General features: G+C 28.3%; 1 protein-coding gene across 2 annotated transcripts; it reads right to left on the minus strand.

Moving 5' to 3' along the window:
- Nucleotides 1-237: 237 nt before the first annotated feature.
- Nucleotides 238-17103, minus strand: LOC136977710 (deubiquitinase DESI2). 2 transcript variants are annotated; one of them, XM_067273259.1, is made up of 6 exons: nucleotides 16941-17103; nucleotides 14143-14219; nucleotides 7266-7338; nucleotides 6182-6275; nucleotides 3105-3246; nucleotides 238-793 (listed from the first exon to the last, which is right to left on the minus strand). In XM_067273259.1, the coding sequence occupies exons 2-6, from the start codon at nucleotides 14179-14181 to the stop codon at nucleotides 608-610; spliced, it is 534 nt and encodes a 177-aa protein (XP_067129360.1). In that variant the 5' UTR covers nucleotides 14182-14219; nucleotides 16941-17103; the 3' UTR covers nucleotides 238-607. The 2 variants fall into 2 exon arrangements, with proteins under 2 accessions (XP_067129360.1, XP_067129368.1); XM_067273267.1 differs by having other exon boundaries at nucleotides 238-846.
- Nucleotides 17104-17308: the final 205 nt, after the last annotated feature.

Below are 17308 nucleotides of genomic sequence, written 5' to 3' on the forward strand. Positions count from 1 at the left end.
AAAATGAAAAATATGAATCTAGTTGTGTCTTATTGTTAAATATATAATAATATTAAATATACAATAGGAATTTTGAATAATTTGTAATTTATGCTGCTAAATAATAAAACCATATTAAAAAAATATTTAGATTTTGCACAATATTATTTGCCAAAAATCAAGATTCTGTTGTACTACTATATACATAATTTAAACTATATGATGATTTCTATATTTCGATAAAGTTTGCTACCAAAATTTATGATTTGTTTCTGTATAGTTTATTTAAAAACATATTTACATATTTGCATATTTTTAGATAGCTTGAATAGATCTTTCATTTTTTACTAAACCTTATAAATTAAAAAAGAGTATAACGTAAATTTATATTATTATTATTATTATTATTATACATAATATTTAATATAAAAGTAGAATAAAACATTCTAATCTATAAAAAAAATTCCTCTGAGAATATAAATATTTTGATTTTAGAAGAATTGAAGACATCAAAAATGCATAATGTTTGTATGAAGAATAACTTTCAATTTTTTTTCCTTTTCTTCTTCAATTTTTGAGCACCAAGTTAATTTTCTTTTAAATAATTATAAATAACACAATTCTTATTTTATCTTGAAAGTTTTAACAATGTGTTAATTTGGCAATAAGTTTTAAAATATTCTTGTAGTTTTATAATTGTCAAAGTTGACTTTCTTCTTGTGGTGATTCCATACATTCCCGAATTGAAGCCTGAAGAGCAACTGGAGTAAGCCATTCTTGAGGAAGGCAGCGTTGAAGAAATGGAACACAAGAACTAAAATAAGCCAAACGATTAACCCAGGACGGAATATCTTTGCCACATAATATCTAGATCAAATAAAAATTTTTATGTTACTAAGAAAGAAAAATTCATAACTTGTAAATAAATTAAAGAAAACATTGTGAGATGCTAATCATCATAAATAATAAAATTATGATATAATTGATGTAAATTTACAATATAATCTGATTAATCTGACAAATGGAATCTATAACAGATCTCTAAACATCACAAATTTAAACATTCAATACTACAAATTACTTTCAATAATAAAATTAAAAGTAATAAAAGATGAAAAATATTTTTGCAAATATTTATTACAGGCTTCTTGTAAAAACAAATTTAAAATACATACAGCCATAATTCATATTGCTAACTATTATTAAACACTAATGTCACATTTAACACAAAATAGCAATAAGTTTTTATCATCAATATAGAGAAAACAAAAATAAGTCTACACCTTATAATTAATAATTAAATTCAACTTTGTAATAGCCAGATTTTAATGACTATCATATTTTTAAGCTATATAAAATTAATTATAAAGTAGAATTACAATCTTACAATTTAATAATAGGACAATAATTTTAAATTATTTCATTTTATAAAAATCCAGCAACAAGTTGCATAACTTTCCCAACTATTATGAGATCTTATTTAGAAAATAATTTTTATAATATAGTTACAAATAACTTAATAAAATTGTGTGTGATGCATCTGTTATGAGATATAGTTAATTAAAAATATAAAGTTTTTTCTACTATAAAATGTCAAAAAGCTTAATTTTGAGTTTGATAAAATTTTTATAAGTAGTAGGATCAGACTTAATGATGATTTTTGCTAATTTAATAATGAGCAAAATCATCATTAAGTCTGATCCTACTGAAGATACACACAACTCCCTTTATCTCCCCATCCCCTTGACCTTTAATCACCAAAATTTATCATCATCAATGCCCCTCATATACAAGCCACCATGCCAAATTTTGTTACTTAATCTTTACCCATCCTGAGATATTAAGCAAAATAGATGCCAACACACACACACACAGAATGTTTTTGCTTTTTTTTTTTTTTTTTTTTTTACTTCTTTGGTTTCAGGTCATCTCAAAACAAAGATTTTCATAAAACTCAGAAGTACAAATTTGACATAATTTCAATAATTTCCCTTGTTATGTATACAAAACAGCCAGGAAAGTAAAAGGTGTTATAAATAAAACAAATAATTATGTTCTTTTTTTTAACAATAAAATGAAATATTTATCTAATAAAACAAAATATTAATAAAAAACACTTATTCTACAGTTCAAAAGGCTTATTTTGAATCATTCAGAAACACCAAAAATATAAATAGATAATTTAAATGCCATTATGAATAATGACTAAAATGGCTGTGCAGCTCAACAAATATTGATTAATTTATTAAACTGACCAGACATTATACATAAGTTAAATTCTCTTTGGGCAATTTGATTTTATTTATTTATTATTTATTTTTGGTAATTATTTCAAAGTATTTCAAGAAAAACTCACTCATATGGTTTATGTTAATACAATAATACCTCAGTTTTCATTGACTTCGGTTATCACCAGTATTGGTTTTCGTTGATTTCTTTCGCAAAAAATTTGTCTTGATTTTTGTCAGTGTGTCCAACTGACCTCACTGCTAATTTTGCAAAAAACGAAGGGCGACCCATGTGTTTTCCTGCTCAGTGTGACATTGTTTCTTGTTGTGTGAGCATTACCCCACACATCTAGCCAAACAATTCCATTGCTTTCCTTCCCTTTTAGCTCCATCATGGGACCAAAAAAGTTTCCAGAACCAGCAGCCCTTTGAATGCCATGTTAAATGTTCATTTACTCTTTATATTAGTCTTTTATGTTCATTTTATATTAATTTCTTATTATTTTTATTATTTATTCTCTAGAAAATGAGTTTTTGGTATGTATTTTGGAGTGTCTAGAATGAATTAATTGAATTTACATTGATTCATACGGAAATAATTTACTCAGTTTTGGATTTCACTGTTTGTTTTCTGACGGGTTATCGATGAAAACTGAGGTATCACTGTATAGGTATATTTATTACCTTAAACTCTTTATTAATTAACATACACTATATAATAAATAGAATCATTATTAAAATAAATTAACTGGCAATTACTTTGCACATAGCATTCAACAAAATAATTTGTGAAAATTTCACACACAAACTGGAATATTTTTTAAAAATTGTGTGGTTTTTATAAATTAAAAAAAAAAAAAACAATATGAAAGAAAATCAAGATATTGTTTTACTTACTAATGCTAATGCTCCTGAAAAATGATTACAATTTTTGTTCATTAAATGATAACGATCTCCTCTAAAATCCTTTCCTAATTCATCAATAATTCTGTGAACTTCTCTTTCTGTAAAATCTGTATATCCCACAATAATTGACTGTCTGAAAGTAAATGTATCATAATAGTTAATATATAAAAACACACATGAACAATTTAGTGTAAATTCTTAAATAAGCATGTGTAAAACAAGCCAAAGTCAAATGTTTCTTAATATAAATTAAATTACATTAAATCTTCCCGAATAACATTTCAGTATTTTTAATTAAATTATTAAAATAATTTACTAAAGCTAAATAATGCTTCCATCTTGTATAATTTAAAATAATCAATAAATTTAGAAATATCTGGACGAAAATACTAACCCAGGACAAGTATCTTACTAGTTATGCTATCCAGTAGTATAATTGATGATAATAACTGCTACAAGCAATAGTTAAGTTCTGCTCTGGGCAATCTTTTCTTCTAGATGTGCAGGATAACTTATAGATTATGGGTTCCTATTCTAATTGCTAGTGATCCCTGAGGGGTCAACTGATTTAGCTGGGAGGTCAATAAATTACAAGGAGTGTTTGAGTATAGGGAGACAAATTTATTATACCAATATTTAAAAACATTTAAAATAATAATATGGAATAATAATTAAAATTTTGTGTGTTTTGCCTTAGTAAAATTCAATTTAAATCTAAATTCATAGTTAATAAAAAGTATTTTTAATTCTTATTATGATAGTTTTTACTTCATTCTATTTGTAATTTATTATTTTGTGTCAGTATATACCAATAGAAAAATCAGGAAGCAGAACTTTATTTTATATTGATGCAACAGAAAGAAATCTAATTAAGGATATTATAGAGCATCAGAGGGATGTAAAATACCAAAGAACAACAACAGCTCTGGTCACACTAACCATGGAAGATAATTATGAACCTATATGAGACAAGACTAGATTACTACTCAGTCCAAGAAATCAAAAACATTTTATTCATGTAAGAAGCCATATATATTAAAACAAACAATGTATGCAATGTTTCTACTTTAAGTCTTGCAACCGTATGCTTTATGTCATTTCTCATCAGAGAAAGATATAGTATTGTACAACTTTTCTTGTAAGAGAGTAAAACCAGAAAAACACATGTTACTTTTACAAATGTTTTTTGACAAGACTATGTCCTATCTATAAAATCACACTGCTGTCAACAGCTGGACACCTTAGAGGTATGAAGGAGTACATGTCAGGAGTTGCAATTTGGCACAGAGTATTTGGTGCTCAAATCATGTGCACATAAAAAAAAAACCAGACTTGTAGGTAGTCAGGGAAGTGAGAACTGGGTCAAAATAAAATACAAAATGGCGAGACTGTTTCTACAAACAGACATGAGTGTGACATTCGCACATGTGTTGCTTGCGAACTGAAACAATAAACAAACACAAATGCAATGTAAATTCTCAAATTTTAAAGATATTCACAAAACATTTTGTTTTTTAAAAATTTGATTTCATATTTAAAATTCAAGAGGTATTCTTTATAAAAACTTTAATTTTAAGATTCAGTAGAATGAATATTTCAAATAGTATCTTTGATTTTGAATTTCAGTTTTCATAGGTTTGAATTTAAATTCACATATAATGAGACAGTCTCATCCCAAAAATGGCTTTGCTGTTTAAATTTTAAATTGATTTCTGAACAGAATCATTCAATTTCATTTTTTGTTATGAACACTAATGAAGCATTTCATGTCAAAAGTGAAAGTACTTTTTATTAAAAGTGAGTTTATGTTGTAGAAAAAAGTGATATTTCATTTTGATTGATAATTTCTGCAATTAAAGTAAAAAAAATTATCTTTGAACATTATTTTTTCTAATTGGAAAAAAATAACATTCAAAGATTTCTTTGCATTTCAAATTTAATTTTTAAAAATCATTTACTATATTTACTTGCATATAAGACGATCTTGCATATAGGATGAGGTGTGGCTTTAAAAATCAAAATAAAGAAAATTAGATTTATTAATACAATTCTAATTTTATTTTGTTTAATCACAAATAAAATGTCAAATGCACATAAACGCATATATTGTCCTGCAAAAATTACTGGCATTTTAAACTTTAAGGAAAAATCTTGTAAAATAGACAACATAATTTGTTCATGTAAAGCTGGACAATCGGGAATCTTTTTTGCCAATTTTTAACAGTTGAATCCACTCTCCGTCAATTATACTTATAAGTTTCTCCAAATTCTGATTTCCAAATAATCATCTGTTTTCACATGGGAATGGATTAAAACTTATATCGAGCTCCTGTGTGATTATGGAATTTCAATTTGGAATTCAATTGAAAAGCTTTGCTTTTCTTATTACTTTTTATCTTTACTCCTGACAATATACAAGAACGATTCAAACAACCCAGATAAAATACTTATTTTTTTAAATACAAGAGAGTAAGCATCAGTAAAAAATGCAAATACACAGTTCCAAAAACCTAGGACACAAAACAAATATACAAGCAAATCCTTTGCTTATATAGAACGACCTAGGTTTTAAAGCAGTGAAAAATGAATAAAAACCTCATCTTATATTCAAGTAAATATGGTAGTTTAAAAAATATAAACAATCCTTTCCCTATTTTATATCTCCTATCTTAAGATAAATCAGATCAGATCAGAAAAAAGTAGGAAGAGAGCAGCATTACCATTGTTCATTTCAAATATTAGTATAATCATGTTGCACACAAACATCTTTCCTCTACAGAGAACATCCTGTCATAATCTGCTAGAGATACATTTCCATTATGGTACTACATTGCTATTTCACTTGATTCTAGTTCCTTGGTAACAACAACAAATATTTTCAATACTATATATTTTTTGCTTACAGTATTAACATAACACTTAGCAACTGTATCCTCAAATTTGATTATGTTATTCTAATTTGAAAGGAATTTATGTTCATTTCTAAATTATTTATTAAATAATAAATCTGAAAGTTATTTTAGTAATATAAAACTTCAATATAGTCACTTCACCTCCAATATACTTACTTGAAATTAAAATGTTCTCCTAGATCTTCTGCATCTTTTGGAGATATTTCAAATATACCAGAAAATGGAAAAGGATGTCCTCCATACGCAAATTCTGATTAGAAAAGTATTTTTATTTAATAAAATTAGTATACAATATAAATATTAATATGTCAATATTTAAAAATTAAAATTTAATTCAATAACAAAGTTTGCATACTCAATAGAGTGTGTGTGTGTGTGTGTGTGTGTGTGTGTGTGTGTGTGTGTGTGTGTGTGTGTGTGTGTGTGTGTCCAGAAAAGTTTTAATAATTTGTCTTAACTGCAAACAATCATTAAATGATCAAATATCATGTCATATATTATTGACTAATGGCAAACTACTTTTTATGCTTTTCTCAGGCCACATGTTGCATGCCACTACTATTACTGAGTAATTAGAACTAAACCATACTAAGAAATAATTGAGCTCAAAATCAACTTTCTATCCAAAAAATGGGATTCACTAGTAAAAATGTTTGTGTTCCATAAACATTTTTACCAGTAAATTCCGTTGAACTGATATAGATAAGGATCAATATTGAAAAGTAATTTTGAACGTTATTCAAAATTATTGAATAACATTCAAATAAATTTTAAAAAATTTATTTGAATGTTAAAATTTTCTCAGATTATTTTTTTTTTCTCACTGTAAGCAGTAAGAAAGCTTTTATACAAAGTAATCACAGGTTCAAATCAGACCTGTAAAGAGATAGTCTTGGTGAGGGACAAGACTCAACATGTCTAGACTAGATTACCTAAAAAATTTGAGAATCTGACAGAAAAATCAAGTCTGTCTAAACAGCAGCATATATCTTGGCTATTTTGAGCATTCAACAGTTTTTTTTTATAATATACACTAAAAGTTTCTTTGTTATTGAAGATATCAGATTACATGAAATTGCTATAAGTGCTCCATTAAAATAATATTAGCTAATTAATTTTTTAAAATTTATGATAATGTTAATTCGATTTATAAAAAGATAATACATATTTAAAAAACTTACTGGCTTTTTTTAAATTGAAGTCAATAAAAAAAATATTATATATTTTTATAATTATTTACCAATTCCATAGACTTCGATTCCAGAATGAAATATTCCCAATCCTAATGGTGACATGAATTCATTAATCCAATACTGCAAAAGAGAAAAAATGAATAAATATGATGTAATTGTTTTATTTATTATTATTATTATTGTTAGCAGTAAACCAATTTTTTCATCATTACTTAAGAATTCAATTTATGAAATTTTCTTAAATTTATGTTCTTAATAACATACAAAAATATCAACAAGCCAATTAAGATTTAAATTTAATTATTGTATGATATATCATCATCTGTGCTTCAAAAAAATCTATTGTTATAATTACTAACAAAACTTACATTTTCAGAAACATCACTGAAGTGATATAGTATTTGTCTAAATATTTTCAGTATTTAAGTGTACTGTACATATAACCAGATGTAATAAATAATTTAAGTTATATCTTTATATTCCAGCAAATATTTTTAATACATATATTTTTAGTTAAATAAAAAAAAAACAATTTGATAAATAATATATAAATATAACAAAACATAGGATAATTAGAACCTATGATGAGATTGTTATTTGGATGAACATCAGAGTTCATCATTACTTAAGAAAAGAATATGATACACATTGGCTAGTTTGTCTACATCTCTGATTTATGCAGATATGCTTGAATTTGTGTTTCAAACTTTTTATAAGATCCATATGTTTGGTAAGTGTGGATGAGAGACCTTTTTGATGATGGGCACTTTCTTTCATAAAGTCACGTTGTCCTGTTAGGATGCAAAAGCTGCTACCACACTTAATTAATTGTTTTCACACTTAAACATGCTTAAAAATGTAATAATAATGTAAAAAAAACTGCCTTTGAGGACCCTTATTTCAGATACATGAAGAAAACACAGAAAATTCCTCATGGCTAGCCCATTGTGAAGCTCAAACTTGTGATTAGCTACTAGTGTTCAGTGTTTTTGTCCAGTCAGCCATAAACTAGCATGGACCATCTTCAAATGCATAAAGAACAGACAAACTTTTTGTTTATATTATATAAACAAAAATATTTAATCTTCTGTCAAGCGTGACCCTGTCCCCAGGACAGTATTTTTTTTTCTTGTGTACACCACTGCTTCCAAGTGCATGTGATCAGCCTGAAGAGTAGATGTATTCTCAAATAGATATGTGCACTGAATAATACTGGAATGAGGAGTGTTTGGTTTTGGAAAACAGTTACTTTTTCAGAAGAAATACATATAACTTGTCCTCATTACATATTGCACCTGCTTGTATTATATGAATGTGTGGAAAAGATGTAAGTAAATCTTTCATTTTTTTCTTTTACAGTGGGTGTTCGGTTAATGAACATAATCCGTTCCAAGACCATGTTTGCTAACCAAATTGTTGTTGACCGATTATTGATTTATCATAGATTTTTATAGGAATTTGATTAATTCATTCTGGAGACCCCAAAAAATAAATAAAAAATTATATGTAATAATAAAAATACATATATACAGTCTTGCATTTTTATCAGTCATGTTTTTTTCTTGTTTGTGGGGCATTAAAGAATCTGTCCAATGTCGATTGCTTCTCTCTCTTCTTCACAATTTTTCGGACGTAATTAATATCATTGTTGTTGTAGAAATCCCCAAGCCTATTAACCTCAACCTGGTTTGGATGCCATTCTAAGACCATTGTTCTGGCATTCTCCCACTTCTTCAAAAGATCTTTAATAGTAGGTGTCAGCATTGGTCCACTTTTGTCTTCCTCTTTTTCAGAAGAAAACACATCTTGCTGAGTTTCTTAGTGTTCTTCATTCAAGAGTTCTTGGAGTACTTCTGTTGTCAGATCAGTTTTAGTTGCCATTATGAGCTTTTCAATGTCATCTTCATACTCCTCCAATTTGAGATCTCTAGCAGTTGTCACAATTTCATCAATAATTTCAGGGACATCATCTCCATCTCCCTGAATGCAAGAGGGACACAGCTTTCACCAAGCAGAATTCAACTGTCGTTGAGTGACTTCTGACCATGCCTTTTGAATTAACCAGAAGCTTCAAAAATATCAAATTTTTCTTTTCAAAACATTTTTTATGTTATCATTGAGGAGAACTAGCATGCTCTAAAACAGTGACAAAACAGTGAGCAAATGTACAATTTCTTGAAACCCGCAATAACTTCCTGATGCATTGAAATCAACAAAGTGGTATTCAGGGTCAGAAACTGAACTGTCAGCCAGGGAAAGTCTTTCGACAAATTATCTTCAAGGTCTTTTGTGTGTCCTGGTGCATTGTCCAATAGCAACAGTGAATTCAGTGGTAATTTATTGGTCTGAAGGTAACCCTTAATGCTTGGAATAGACTTCAAACAGCCAAACTTTGAAAAGAGCCTGCATGCCCTTTTATTTGATCTCCACAACACTGGCAGTCTTTTTTCAGTGCTCTATGGTTCTCAGAGTGACAGACAAGAAGTGGGGTAAGCTTCATATCACTACTAGCATTATTTCCCAAAAGTAATGTCAATCGGTCTTTCACGGGTTTATGCTCAGAAATATTTTTCTCATCTTTCGTGATGTATGTACGATTTGGTATGTGCTTTCAAAATAAACTAGTTTCATTGCAATTGAAAATTTGTTCTGAACAATACCCTTCTTTTTTAATGAATTCTTCAAATTTGAGACAGAACTTTTCAGCTTCTTCATCTGCACTAAAAGACTCACTGTGGATTACATGTTCAATGCCAGATCTCCTAAATTTTGCAAACCATCCAGTGGAGCATTGAATTCTATCTCCTCATGTGATGAATGTGGAGTTTGTTTCTTCAGTCCTTCAAAAATTTCTCTAGCTTTCTCTTGAATGATAGTCATACTAGTTACATCTTTTTTCATTTCCCTTTCTTTTATCCAAATTAAAAGCAATCTCAACAAACTACTTCCAACAACCTTTACTCTGCAGTTAAATTTTTTCTTTAATCTAACGTTTTTGGTTAGCTTTACTAACACTCTTCAGGATCGACAAAAACCGTTATTTCACAACATGCTTTCGAAAAAATCTTTACAATTTAGAATGCTTTTAAACTTTCCAGCTGCACAATCTCAGATCATTCCCAGCTGCATATCGGCTGCTCTCCAAGAGGATGGGATTCGATACAATTCTTTAAAATTAATGCTTTGCTCTTTTTCATTGTACTTGCAAATACACCACGCCTCCGTATATTTAAGCTGCCTTATATTTGCCACTTTCTGTATAATTTTCGCATCGTCCCATTTGATAGACACCTCGTCCGGATCCGCTATCACATAGTTCGCTAACGCCGTAACCGGTTGCCTGCATCTTACATTTCTTTTATGTTCCTCTATCCTTACCGCCAGCGATCTCTTCGTGGCCCCTATATAATACAGCTCCATATTCCGCCTTTTATCCTGCACCGGTATTCTGTAAACCCCTGGAACTTTCATTCTGTCTATGGGCACTTTGTCATTTCGTAGCAACTGAAATACAGTAGGGTTCCTCCTGTATGCTATTTTCTTATTCTTCTCTACTCCTATTCTTCTATATATGTTGCTTAATTGAGCTCTATACTCCATTACGGTAAATTCTTTTTCTCCCTTTTCTTTACGCTCATTGTTACCTTTCTCTGTTTCTTGCACCAACCCTTTTATTATGCTACTCTTTATTCCTACTCCTTCTGCTATCTCCTTGATGTAATCTATCTCTTTTCTTGTGTCTTGCATCCTGCTACAATGCGTGTACACTCTTCTAAGCAGTGCTCTGAAGGCTGCCAACTTGTAGTTCGTCAGGTCATGGGAGGTCCATGGTATCATCTCTGGAATGTACAATGATTTACGATACACCTTAGTAACTATTTTTCCTTCTTCCTCTACTTCTATATCTATGTCAAGGAAATGTATTTTTCTATGGCTCTGCTGTTTTATTTCTAGCTCCAGCCCGAAGCTATTGTTGTTTATATCTCGACTGAATTTTTCCACATCTGGCTTCTCATTCCATATAATACATACATCATCTACATATCTTGCATACAGCAATATTTTTCCTTCATATTTGTGCAATTTGCTAATTTCCAGAGATCTTACTACTAATTCACATTATTTAATCTAAAAGATTAAATAATGTGAATTACTGAAAAACATTATTTAATCTAAAAGAAAAAATTGTCTTTCATATGATGGGTCACGCATGCTCATTTCAACATACAGATCACACTCACAAAACGTTAACATATTATACTTTTGTCAACTTTGGACATTCTAATGAACTAGGACTTGTTATACTGAGGGAAGAGAAAAAAACAATTTCCAATTAAAATATATTTATTGTAATGTAGTCTTGTATGCCACTACAATCAAGTATTTTGGGCCAATGCACCTCCTCAGCAGAATATATTAAACTTAAAAAAGGTAACTTTTTTCTTTCTGAATTATTGTGTTCTAACTGCCACAGTACCTGAGGATGATGGTTATATACTGTCGAAAGTGCTTGTATTTTGTTCTTTGTAATTAAATTTTGTTCTGATAATGCCAATAAACAGCTTGTTCACTTTAATTTATTGTTGAAGCTGAACTAAATTAAAACCAATTTTTTAATTTAGATTATTTTTAGCTCTAAACATAAATAACTAACAATTTATTACTAGACATAAACAGTTATCATTATATGGCAATTACACTCATTGACCAAAAAAAACTTATGCATCAAAGAGACAGTGTTGGAATCAAATGAAACTTCAGCAGTGTGAATTTAATGTCAATGGTAAGAAGGTTACAACACCATAGCAGAGGTACAATTTCCTGTGTAACAATGGTACAATTTAGAGAAACCTTTAGTACTTCATAAGACCTTCCCTTGCCTGTACAAACAGCAATGTAGCCAGACATGGAAGCATATAAGCATCATATGCTATCCTGCAACAGATTTTCCCACAGATGTTTTAACTGTTCGTCCAGATCCCTCACACTTCTTCCATTTGGTCCCACAAATGCTCAATGGGCAACAAATCTGGATACTGGTAGGCTAACAAAATGTGGCAATATGATAAAGACATTCCTGGAAAAGTCAACATTTTCTTGCTAAAAAATGGCTGTTTGCAACCCTGCCATGAAAAGCAACATTTATTTATTTCATTAATTTATTCATGTGGGTGTTTGATACAACTTATACTGCCACATACTACCTCCATGTAACAGGAAGAAAATATAAAACCCAATAAAAGTTACAAAAAACAAGAAAATAAAAAATGACTAAAAGAAACACACAACATTTATACATATGTGGCTTTTTACAATGATGTAAAATGTACAGTTTTATTTAAAAAATTGTTTAAACAAATTATTTTAAATACCATCCACCAAGAGGCAAGCCTGGTAAATGGTGAGAGTTAATGTCAGGAAAGCCCACCATAAAACTTATGAATAAATAAGATCTAATCAGAGGATAAGAAATAGTAAAAAAGTAGATCACCTTGTACCTCCAGCAGTTGATTTAATAAATCATAATGTTTTCAACCTTATACAATAAGCCTTCCTCAGTGAATTACACCATTTAAAACAAACGAACAAGGATATCAAATTCAAAGAAAATAATTTAAAAAATTAAAAGGTGTTCTAAAGAGAACATTATCATAGAGAAAGAAAGAAGAAGAAAAACAAAAAATTAAAATTAACAATTACAAATAAAAATTAATGAAGATTAATATAAACAAAAATAATTAGAGGACAAAGTCCAGGTTACATTTCATATAAGGACTTCCATGTCATAGGCAAAATATGCACATACAACCATAGGCAAAATAGGCAAAATAGGCAAAATATGCACATATGGTTGATACAAAATAATTTCTGGTTGGCTTTAAAAATTTCCGACATTCTAAGAACCTAATAGTGTTAGGGTTCTTAGCTGGTCTAATAATTCTGGCCTCATCTCACTTTATTTGTATATCTTGATCAGCAGCATAAGCCACTAAAGCGGCAGAGTTGATATGCTTTTTCACTGTGTATTTATGCTTCTTGATTCTTTTTTCCAAGGGACATCTGGTAGCTCTCTTATATATCAAATTCTTGTCAAAACGTAATATAGACCTTGATGGTAATGTGCAAACACCAGAAGAGCTATTATGGCTGATAGGATCCTGGTCATTACATAAGATTCCTAAGACAGTCAGATTATGACAATGCCAGCCAAAGAATATAGAAAATTAGTCCTGAAATGCTGCAAGACAGGGCCAAATTGGACTTCCTCCACCAGTGACACCTCAATGAAGCCTTCTCCATGTCTATATATCGAATACATCTACCAATTGGATGTGAATCTCTCCTCCCAAAACTACAACTTTGTTGTAGAAAAACAACTAGATTTACTCGTTGATGTTGTTAAACACTCCTTTATGATTTGATCATAATAGAAGACAAGCTTTTTCACCAGAACCCGGACTTACTGTGAGAGATGAATAGTTACAAATGACAGTCTTACTAAAAACACAGACCCACAAAGTTTGTTTTAATAGTCAAACAGTTCTGCAGGTGATTTTCTAATTCTGAAAAATACTTTCACATTATACGATACGAATGCTGTTTAATTTTCTTCAATTACAGTATTTGTTACATCATAAAATTTGTTAAAAGAGATAAACATTTTAACTGTTGATTTTGTACACTAAATACAATGATTAGAAGTCAGCAAAATATTTTTTAACAAATTTGGAATAGATTTTCATAGCATATAATCATAATATATCATATTTAAGGGAACCATTCATAAAAGTTAATCCACAAATTTTTCAATAATACCTGAAGCAGGAAAAAAGTTTTAATTTTAAACATTTGTATATATTAAATGAATTAATTATCAAATCGATTTTATAATACTGTAATGATATAATAAAACAATTTACATACCATATCGTATACATTTACATAAACTGGTTCTCTAGACATAATTTCTGTTTCTCTAGCTAATTTATATACTTTTAATGCTGAAAAATAAAATTTTTAAAATTTACATTTTGTCTTTTTAAAAAATATATTTAATTCTTATTTTTTTTTTTTTTTATAAATTAAGTTCCGTAAGTTAATTTTTGTAAAAAGAGAAATAATTATATACATATATAATATAGGGAGAAAATTACTTGATAATATAAATCTATATAATAATTTTATTAATTAACATTTGTAAGGTCTTTAAGGTTACAATATTGATTTGAAACATTTAACAGAATAGAATATTTTATGAGAAATAATACAATAAACTTATATTTTAAATTTAAGTGACTATATAAATGTGAATAGCACATAATAACAACTTGAAACAGAGATTAATTTTTAATACTGAAATATATGTATGTATGTATATATAAAACAAACTATTCAAACATTAAAAACAAAATTTTTAAAATTAGAGTTGGTAAAACCACAGACTTTTTTTTACCATCCATATTCAAAAATTAAATTTAAACTATATAAAAAGTTTTTCTTTGCAATACCAGAGATTCAAAACTAACTAATTTTGAAATTCAAAAATTTTTCTGAAAAGATTAGTTATAAATAATAAGTAATAAAATAATTTTGAAATTAAACATTGTCAATATGCACAATATAAAATATATAAACATGAATACATCCAATTTAAGAAAATTCACTTAACAATCCTTTTTTAAAAATTAGGTTTTTATGGATAAAGAAAGAATAGGCTAAATGATTCAAAAACACATGTATGACTAAATGGAAATTTATGAAATAAAGGTATTTGACACAGCACGTGTTGTTTTGGATCAATCAATTCCTATAGAAAATGCAATAAATTAAGCATTACAATGCAGTTTCAGGATTGAATATCTGAAGATGGTATGTTAATCCAGATTTAAATCCATAAACCAGATTGTCTGTTAAAACTTCATTTTAACTAAAAATTACATCTTTCGGGTAAAATTGAATATGACATCTACCTTTTTAATGGATGATCACTTCCTTGTATTTTCTTTATATAGACAAAAAACATTTTATGTGAACTAGTTATCCTTATAGTCAGTCCTATCTATCTTTTACAAAAGAAAGATAAGAGATGATGAATAGATCTCCTTGATGGTAATAATACTCATTAAATTCAGAATTCCATCTAAATTAGCCAAGACAATTATTTTTTACTAATTTTTATAAAACTACTTAAATAAGAATGCAAATATTTTTGCTTTTCAATGTCAAATAATTCAAAACAATTTTTTAACTCAAATTTTTCTGAAAAATAAATTGTATAGATGGTATAAACAAAATCTAACACCTTATCTTTGCCGAGAAAGTTTAATTTAAAACAAACGTTTTCGACCTATTCTATAGGCCATCATCAGGCTAAATAAATCGAACAGTTCCGTTTCTAGAACGATACAAATTTCTCGGCAAAGATAAGGTGTTAGATTTTGTTTATATAATTTTTTGCTGAGCACGTTCTATTTAATGTATAGATGGTTCAGTTGAAGGATAATGCAATGTAACATAAGGATGATCTAACAAGAGATGCCTCCTGGGAAGACTTTATGGAAAACTGAATTCCTATTTAAGCATTAATATATGATGAAAAAACCCCACAAAAAATACAAACAGCTAAGCTAGTCCATTCGTCAGACACAAACCTGAGACCAGTTACCAATGTCTGGTGGTTTTCTGTAAAGAAAGGTTTGAATAAAACATCTTAAAAATGATGTTGTAAGTATCATGGTATTTCTATAATATTTTTCATCTTGAAATGTTTTCTTGATAATTTGACTGGTTATTTTGAAGGCCAGTTGCACCATCAACTTCAAGAACTGATAAAATAATAAATTTAATCTTTTCTCACCATTTTTATATATAATTTAAAACAGAAGATATGGATTGTGCAAAGACAGCCACATTGCATAGCAGCAATAGTTCTATTTTGCAGATTTAGATAGGGCTAATACATTACATGCGAGTTGATTCAATGTTGACTGTAGCATCAGAGGTTGCAGATTTAGCTTGGATCTGCTGAATATAGTACATTTCATTATTGATTATCTAACATACACAGCTAGAATAATTTGCAATTGAGGAACGATTCTTTTTTGTATGATGCTGTCCAGTTATACTACTATATTCACATAACTATTCCTTCTATTATTTTGAGAAGTTTAAAAATAATCATGATAAAACAATTTCAAACTTCTATACTTGAATGTTCATAACTTATATAAATATAATCAATATATACTCAGGTAGAGGTTATATATATATTCATATAATCTTTTCACTGAAATATAACGTATACCAGTAAATAGAAGAAGGGAAACAGTGGGGACGCACATTCTAACCAAACCTAACCTATTCTAATAAATTATCATAATTATTACCAACAAAATTATTAGAATAGGTTAGGTTAGAACGTGCGTCCCCACTGTTTCTTTGCTGGAATCAGACAAGCCGCCATCTTGGAACCATAGGTAACATTAACCAGTATTAATATACAGCTGTGTAAAATGATGATGAGGAGCAAAACAGAAATTGACATTTAAATAATTATTTTAAACATTAATCATATAAAACATTTTAACAAATCTGTTTCCGGTGTAGTAAAGCTATAACATGCAAAACGTTTCGAATTGCAATACAACAAACTGAATTTCCTATAGACATTTAAATTTTTAAATGTTTACAGAATAATCATACAAAAATTATATTATTCTTACCTACAGATAATATATAGTGAATACAATGTTATTAAATTTAACTTAACGAATAATTTTTATGCATTTTAATAAATAAAATTGATAATTTTTTAACAAGCTGATGCTAAACTATAAATAAATTTTGTAAATTCAATTTTAAAGAAATACTTTGCTAGAGCTAAGATCCCCTAGTGGTTGTCTTTGGCATCATCATCATTATTATTATTTTATATATATATTTCTTTTACTCATTAATATCTTATACATAGAACTTGCTTGTTTCAATTTTTAAAATACTTTTTGCAACATATTATAAAGTATATTATATATAATGTGATTTCAATACAAATTATGAAAGTTTTAAGAAAAACTTTTTAATCTCTCATATC

The sequence above is a fragment of the Centruroides vittatus genome, unplaced genomic scaffold (genome assembly GCF_030686945.1).
Source record: "Centruroides vittatus isolate TY-2023 unplaced genomic scaffold, ASM3068694v2 contig_1114, whole genome shotgun sequence".
NCBI classification, from domain to species: domain Eukaryota; kingdom Metazoa; phylum Arthropoda; class Arachnida; order Scorpiones; family Buthidae; genus Centruroides; species Centruroides vittatus.